At 38.9% G+C, this 8,887-nt stretch overlaps 1 protein-coding gene across 1 annotated transcript; it reads left to right on the top strand.

Moving 5' to 3' along the window:
- The first annotated feature begins 7,065 nt into the window (after positions 1-7,065).
- LOC108770725 (keratinocyte proline-rich protein) lies at positions 7,066-8,608 on the top strand. Its single transcript, XM_018522428.1, has 2 exons — positions 7,066-7,122; positions 7,660-8,608. Exons 1-2 carry the CDS (start codon positions 7,066-7,068, stop codon positions 8,347-8,349), a joined length of 747 nt encoding a protein of 248 aa, XP_018377930.1. The 3' UTR covers positions 8,350-8,608.
- The last annotated feature ends 279 nt before the right edge of the window (positions 8,609-8,887 follow it).

Here is an 8,887-nt window from a genome sequence, read left to right as displayed (position 1 = left end):
CCACCGCCGAAGCCACCGAAATCGTGGCCGCCGAAACCACCGCCGCCGCCGCCGCCGCCAAAGCCACCATGACCCAGACTCAGTTCCAGTCCGCGCTTGCTCTTGGCATCCTTTGACTCGGCCCCTTTGCTGTCGGACTTCTTGGTCTCAGTGGCCAGAGCCACCGTCGCCACAAGGGCGAGGAGCACGAGGATCTGCGAATAAACGTGTGTTAATTGCGGTTTTTCATGGTCAAGGTTTAGATTAGCTTGGTTAACTTGGGAAGCTTTGAAGATCTCGCTGGAGTTCACAAAAATTTTACGCATATTATACAATAGATACTTCGACAATACAAAAAATGCAAACAAAGAAAATCTCAAAAAAGCACGATGTACAACAAAGTTACATTATAGTCTGTTATAAACATCAAACATTGACAAACATTGCAAGATAAAAATATAATCAGTATATAAAATATCTACTATTGTATTATATTTTTAAAGTAGATTTATCGAAATTTCACTCTTGTAATGAAACAAAGAATCACACCGTAATCTCTACAATTTTAACACTGTATGTGATGGTGTGAGAAACCAACACCATAATCTCACACCGTCAATAATACCAAATCCCGACGCGTTCCTCATTTATCGCCCGCATAATTCCGTGCATAATCCTCCGCCGTGCGAGATACCCTAAAGATACCCTTGTCAGAGCCCTATTTACGCGCCGCTGTGCCAGCAGCGCACGCTCACCTGCGAAGTGCTCATGGTAGCCTTCGGGAGTGCACACTGAAGTTGCATCGTGCCAATCAGCGGCATATATACTGGCACTTTCGCCAGTGCTCGCTGGCCCACTCCCCGGAAAATCGCTCGTCCAACGCCGGAACGCCAGCTTTAAGGTGGTCCGATTGTGCTGCTATCCCGCACAAAACCGTTCGGCATTAAGCCGTTTTCCCACGGGCTACCGCTCGGTGAGGTTGATTACTACCGGATGCCCGGATACGGACCGCGTAACGTCACCGCCCCGTCGCTCGTTCCAACTAGTTCCAGTCGCTATCCCCTCACCAAGGAAGAACCGCAATTTAAAAGTGCGGAATTGATCCGACTCTTTCGCGTGCCCGTCTTAATCCGCGCTTTCTGTCTTTCTTTCACCTTTACATCAGAATCATTGGACTCGACTTGCTTTTTTTTTTGGTTTGCACCTCGCGTAAATTTTATTAGACATAACGGTGATCGTAGCTCTTAGCGCATTATACAACGTATCGCTATTTACTGTATAAACAGAGACAATTAGGAAATTCGACGACGTACAAGCGAAGTAATAAATAATATGCTACAAGTTGGTGTGCCATTATTAATCGCAATAGTAGACAATTTCACAGAAAAATAATATTAAAGATATAATTTCAAAAAATTGCTTAAAATCCGTATTTGCCTTAATATTATAATTATTATGAAAGTCTTAAGGAAGTTGTAAGACATAACAGGTTTTAGCGTCCAAGCTTTCGCCTAAGACATAAGTGGATGGTAATATGATGAGGAATATTCGAATTAATCTGACGGCGTGCAATCGGCAATCTTAAATTTAATTCTACAATCTTCACGTACATACACTTTCGATAAACATTTTATTAGCACTCATAAAGCATCACTCGAAATTTAAAACATAACTTTTATAGATACATTCTATTTATCAGGCAATTAACCTGCGCGACTAGGAAGAAACTTTGACATCGCATAATTCTCGCCAAAATTAAGCCATGTTATACTATTCCGGATAACGAAACTTACGTTTGCGTGCAGAAATTGAAATCTTTCTCAATCAATTCACGACCGACTTTACGAGCAAGCTCGATTTCAACGACTTACGCCGTAAATTAAATAATAAGAAGATTCATAAGCGTGACAAAACCCATAGCGAAACGATGTACATACAAAACGGTGTAATAATTAGACTTTCTCCATGTGACATGTACATTATCATGGCATCATGGTCGATGGTTATTTAATTAAAAAATAAATTCGCAATACACAAAGGAAGTTGCCAAGAAATTACAATTAATGTTTAATAAGCCTAATGCGGTCGACGTTACACACGTTGGTGACCATGAAAGAGACGTGAAAATTTGCATTTCAACACATCCTGGCACAATCAACGTGTTGTTTTTTCAATCACTTTCGCCAAGTTTTAGTAATATTTTTTGTTCACCTAGCAATACTTTTAAAGGAATCGAAGGTCTAAACTGGCAATCGACCGCGTCGTTAATAACGTAACACCTGAATCACCCGATGTCGAAATGAAGGCAACATTTTTCTCATTTCTTTGACACTATATGCTTTGATTTTAATATACAGTTATCAGATCTTATAAAGACATATACCACCGCTTTAAGCCATTGACGCAGTAACTTTTTATTGAAACTACTTTCATAATTGATTCATGGATACTTTGGCATTAAACTCAATTTTTACTCATATCATTCCCAAGTGACATTTTATTGGCAGGTGAACCAATGTAATTCTAGGTAAACATGTTTTGATGACATCTTTGCAAAAGGTCTCACTTGCATATGATATTTTATTTAAAAATGATTACTACGCAAAGAATATGCAATTATATTTGTTCAATATACTGATCGTATAATTATAGGCCAGATATATGCGCGATATATCAAATAAATATTTACATTTCGCACAGACTATCGCAAAGTTCCAACATTGCCGAGCATTTACATTATTTAGTAAACAGTAGTATTGATTATTTAATGCATCGGTCACAGATTTCGTTTAATGAGAATAGTCTCATTACAAATTCATTTAACCGAGTTACTTTTATTTGATATGTTGAACTCTCTCGACTAAAACGGGCGCGATAATTCAACAACTATATTGCACATGATGTGGGATATGATGTGGTAATCTTCACTTCCCTCTGTTTAAGTATTAAAAATCATGGCCCATTTTATATATCTCCATTACGCTTCGTTTGCTTGTAACGTAAATTTAATTTCTTCTTTTTTAAATCATAATTCATTAACGAAGTAATTATAAAAAAGTTAAGATTATACTATATCTTCAATCTGTACATTTTTCTTAGCACACTCTAGTTTGATAAATAAAAAAAATATACGAGTGAAAGAGAGAGTCAATTATCAATTTCTTATTGACTCGTTTCTTTGGCTGCCCCATAAAGCATATTCAGTACAATCTTTAAAATAGCCTACTTATAATTTTATTTATAGACGTCCATAACTTATGCAAGCAGTTTTTGCCGCTGTTACCTGCGTTCTTCTTAAATGGTCAGCTTGTAATTTTAAAGATTAAATTGCGTCTTATCTTTTATTTCTAAGAGTAATACGTAAACGCTTTTTCGACGCATAATTTAACGATTGGAATAAATGCAAAAATTCGCAATTTCCCAAAGATTGATAAATGTTCATAAAATTAACCATGCGTAAAATATACATGTTTATTAACCGTAACACGTGCAGTGAAAAAAAAAAAGTAAATCGAATACAGGCAAAAGTAAAAATTTATGAACCTACAATCGCCGTTAGACACGCGAGGCGTGTCCCAGAATATCCACCTTCGAAGAAAAATCTAACTAAACTCTTAAAAAAAAGTTGTCGAAAAAACTAAAATTCCGTTTCATCTTTCCAGGGTGCAAATTACGTTTGTATTCGATGGGCGATAATGTCACGGAGTGGGAAGGATGTAACTAGAAAACGGCTTGATAAACACCTTGAGCGAGAACATCTATCCATATATTCATGAGAGCCGCGGTCTGGCCGACTCCAAAGCCTTTCCCATTATTGCATAAGGTTACGCTTGTGGTCGGTGAAGCAGAAATGCAGACTACGCGAAAATCCCACTACCGACGACATCCGCCCGCACTGTCGTCTCGTAACACGCGAGAATCCACTGGTACACTTAGGGCGCATTTATACGCCACCGTCGCCACCCTCTTCTGTGGTTTAAAGTTCAAGTGACTCGAACTTCGAGAAAAAAAAATTTCTGCGGAGATAAGGGTCGCCAATTGAAAGTTCGCATCAGAATTCTCAGAGATGGCTTCCCGCAAAATCAATTAACGTTTACGTGGACGAGACTACTGCTTGAAAAAATACCGCTGGTTAAATTAATGACGTCGACTCTGCGATTCTAATGAACTTTGGTAGGGGAAAGGTACACTACATGCAGACATTTACGTTGACATTAGACACAGGTGCTCACGTGCAGGGAATTAATCTGCATACGAGCACAGATGAGCTCGGTTTGCGTCACGTATGAGATCAAGAGCGATTTTCGTGGTTTTGTGAAAAAGTTTTCTAAACGAGATTTGTGGAGAGGAAGTGCGATTTGTCAAAATTTACATAATTGCGGCCTCATAAATATCGGGAGATTGGTAGAAAGTGTACGATCATGCACTGGGATCGCCAACTTCGATATGAGCACGTATCGTTTGCATTATATCCGGCAAATATAATCGGTCAGCTTACTTCACCAAGTTCCGTATACGTAATGATATTACAATCGTCCGAACGAAAAAAAAAAACCGACTGAAGTTTTCACCACGATAGATTTAATCTGATATTCCTACAGCGAGCTCAACAGTTTCCTGACGTTATTCTTGCTGCAGGAAGACTTTCGAGCAAATAACTTCGCAATTAAAATCGCGCTGCTCGTATATGTAATTCAGAACGTAATAACATTTTGCGCAAAGCCACTTATGACACAATAAGTGCACAGAGAAGTTTAACCTGAGAAAGAATTAACTATAGCGTTACGTGGACATTCTGTGCATCGCGACGAACAAAAACGTCCGTCAACTGTCGTGAAGATGAACCTTTCGTAATAAGATTATTTTAATCAAATGTTGTTTAATATTAATATGTCGAATCTATATATTAATCCTATCCAAACATTTTATTATTACTGATTTAATATTATATATACGCGCATAATGACATTAGTGAAATTAATTTATTAATATGAATAAACAACGTTAATTTATATTATACATATATTATGCAAACATGTAATATATTGAAATAAGTTTAAAGCGCAGCAATCGGTAACTTTCAATCAATTTGTACAGATCGGTCGTTGCTGTTCGATAAAAACATATACAGTGATAGCTGGTTTAGAGTAGAAATGACCGCAGAAAATTAGCCATCTCGGCACCAGCGCGTGTCATTAGTTTTGAATTCAATGAATTAGACTTGCGGCTTCAGAAATTAATAGCTAGTCGTCATGCACGCTCGCGCAATTGTCGATTAGCCAGAAGCGATGTTTCAGCTAATTAACTGTCTACATTCTATAGCATAATTTTTTTCGTTATCACTCGACGTAGCAATAAATACCTTCCAAGAGATCCTTTTAAATGCGAAAAATTCGTGGTAAATGTACTAATTAATTTTCAATAAGTTGCTACCGAGAGACTTTCATTCGAGAAAACTCTTGAAAGAGATAAAACCGAAATTTCTGATGCGCCCAAAATCGTCGATTGACGGATTTCGTGATCGTGTCGGAAAACAGCAGCGCGAGCAGATTGTGGTCTCTAGTGAATCACTATAAATTCATCGAAACGATTTAATCCTCGGGTATAGGTCAAGTGGAAACTATCGCATACATCCCACCCTCGATTTTCGCTGTGGTTCGATCGACGGTCAATCAAGAGGGAGGGAACCCTCAGCCTCTCGAAACACTCCCTATCCCACCAGAAGTCAAATCAATATTTTCGGATTCAAATATGGAAATCCAAATTCAAATGTATGGAAATTTATTCGTACCGATAACCCTGATAAACCATGGATACGCGAGTATTCTAATACCCTTCGAACCGAGATCGAGATACAAAGTCATTCCGAGATTAACTGTGCCCGCGGGAACTACGTGTGATAAACCAAAAATCGTGCCGCCATCGCCAAGCAAAACCGAGTTTCTACGTTTCGCAGCGAATACCATTTCCGGTACGCAAGTATTTTATCCGACAGCGTTAACGAGTTCCAACAACTTCTTATTAAAGCGGTACAGCGACCAACATCTTCGAATCATTCTCTCTAATTTCACGGCTGGTGACGACAGCTATCTTCTTCTCGGCGACAAATGTCGCGGCACACGAAACTGTAGAAAAGAGATAATACGTTGAACATAGCGTGCTATGACTATGGAAATGAGGCGAGTATATTAAGTTTGAACAAGTTGAGACTGAATGTAAATGTTTCAATGCGTTCATATATATCCGTAAAAAGAAAAAAAATAAGTCAAGAAAAACACTTTCGTTGTCAAAAAATTTCAATTCTCTCTTCTCGGTTTAATTAAGCTTTTAATATTTATGAGCTCTCGAAAGCGTAAAACACAAAAAGCATCGATCAAAAGCATTGCATTAATAAAAAATTTATGTGTAATATTTAATGTTTACCCTTATTTATTTTAATATATCAATCCGATTTTTAATTAAGATTTTTATAACGCGTAACTATGAAACGTATTAACAAAGTAAAAATGCATACTGATTGAAACATGAAGAATTACGCAAAAAGTTATTTTTCTTATAAAAGAATATATGAAATAACTATTTTACGTATCAAGTATATATTTTTTATAAAATATTAAAATATCCTGTGATAACATATCATACACATTAATAGATTATAATAAATTTTATTTCGTATGATTAATGTTTCAAGTTTGGTAGTAGATAAAGTAATCGTTAAAATAAAAATAACTGAGATAATGATTAAGAGAATTTGTCATCAATGAATGAATTATTTCTACTCATCCATCACTGAGAAAAGTTCACGCAAGCGTATCAAATAGTACGGATGTTTTTCGATTTTTGTTACAGAAACGCGTTTCTACTTCGAATTAAACGGACTCGAAAACGCGACGAGACGGTTAAGAAAAAAAGCAATGAAAAAATAGAGACGCGAAGACAAAGGGAGACGAAGAAAAGGAGACGTCGTCCACAGTGCGTTGTCTTCCTTTCCTCCTGTTAACTTCCTACCCGCCGACAATTTCATCGGCACGCTCGAGTTGCCCAGCGGACACGCCGTTGCGTCCCCTATAAAAGCGAGGGTAGACCATGGCGGTACCAGTGTGCTCACTGCCGACCAACATGAACAGCACCGACAAGCTGAAAGTGAGTAGCTCCAACAAGATAGCCGCTCGAATCGCTTGTAGAAACCCGATCCGTACTTAGCAGTCTGTAACGTGTTGTAGGCGCAGTCTCTCATTCAAGCGGCCTATATCTCTTAATAATTATATAATAGACTTAAAAGCAAATTTTGACTTGCGAATTTGTCGTATACCAAACTCGAAATTATTAAAATGTCATTTCCTTGGATACTTCGCTTTTTTCAAAACCATTGATAAAACATAAATTATATTTCCAAAAATTTTAGTAAAGTTATACAATATAATTATATATACTCCAAATTTATTTAATAATAATTTCGTTTTATTTAAAAATTTTTCAACATCTACTTAAAAAAATTTTTTTTAATATTTTCCCAAAAGTCATTAATACCACAAAAAATTATCAAAACAAATCACAATAAAAGAGAGAGACGGAGAGAAGCCTTATATACCTATCTCATATAATTCACAATCTTACGATAATACTTATCAAACAATTTATAAAATCAAAGATGCTCATCCGTTTTCTTACTTTCGACAGGTAATACTCCTATGCGGCCTAGTATTATCGGTCGTAGCCGAAGAGGCGAAGAAGACCGAATCTAGCGCTAAGCCCAAGGATGAAAAATCGAAGCGTGGACTGGAGCTAAGTCTGGGTGATCACGGTGGTTTTGGGGGCGGTTTCGGCGGCCATGATTTAGGCAGTGGATTCGGAGGCGGTGGATTCGGAGGCGGAGGTGGATTTGGTGGTGGCCACGAAATAATCTCTACTGATCACATCAAGGCGGTTACGGTCACGAAGCACGTGCCAGTGCCGCATCCGTATCCGGTGGAGGTCACGAAGCATGTGCCTTATCCGGTAAAGGTGCCAGTCAAAGTACCTGTCGACCGCCCGTACCCGGTCCACGTACCGAAACCTTACCCAGTGGAGGTCACGAAGCACGTGCCCTACCCAGTGGAGAAGCCAGTGCCCTTCCCGGTCAAGGTACCCATAAAGGTGCCCATCAAAGTACCCTATCCGGTCAAGGTACCAGTCAAGGTCCCGGTCGAAGTGTCGAAACCAGTGCCCTACCCGGTCAAGGTACCCGTAGTCGTCAAAGAACCTTATCCCGTAGTCGTTAAGAGTCATCACGACGAGGGTGGTTTCGGCGGCGGTGATATCGGCGGATTTGGCGGTCACGACTTTGGCGGTCACGACTTTGGCGGCGGTGATTTCGGCGGACACTACTGAGAAAATAAGCGCATGAGAAGAAACGAAGGCTTCATCGTCTTCCCCTTTTTTGTTTGACGGCTCGCGGCCCAAGAGACCAGGAGATATTCGATGGATCGATCATCGAAGGATCGAGGAACGACCGGCAAAAGTTGCCACATCGTTAATTAATAGAAGTCAATACGATGCGTAAATATTGTATTCTTCGTGATCCGATCCTCGAATTGTACTATACACCCCGTAAATGTAAAAAATAAATAAAGTATTTTTTTTTACATAATGACTGCTTACGAAACATTCGAACGTTGGGAGGGTTGGGGGAGGAAGCGGTAGAGGAACGTATTAGCCGGACACGTTATGCGATTATGAGGAATTGCGAGGAAACTTTCACTCTTTGATATTACGTGAGTTGCGCCAAGAAAGGTACACCTGTTTCACCACAAGCGGCATATATGTACCGCATAGAAAAAGCGTCGCTCATATAGGAATCGTTAAAGTAAACGAATGGCCGCGTCAACGGAAGGGGAAAGCGTAAAACGTAAATGTCAGTGTGCGAAAA

Source organism: Trachymyrmex cornetzi, unplaced genomic scaffold (assembly GCF_001594075.2).
Source record: "Trachymyrmex cornetzi isolate Tcor2-1 unplaced genomic scaffold, Tcor1.1 scaffold131, whole genome shotgun sequence".
NCBI classification, from domain to species: Eukaryota; Metazoa; Arthropoda; class Insecta; order Hymenoptera; family Formicidae; genus Trachymyrmex; species Trachymyrmex cornetzi.
This window is presented reverse-complemented; position numbering and strand designations above follow the sequence as displayed.

What these genes read in the sequence shown, in the direction of transcription:
- LOC108770725 (XM_018522428.1), top strand. Translation starts at nt 7,066, where the DNA reads ATGGCGGTACCAGTGTGCTCACTGCCGACCAACATGAACAGCACCGAC. An exon ending in ACAGCACCGACAAGCTGAAA is followed by an intron (nt 7,123 to 7,659) that starts GTGAGTAGCTCC and finishes TACTTTCGACAG; the next exon opens with GTAATACTCCTATGCGGCCT.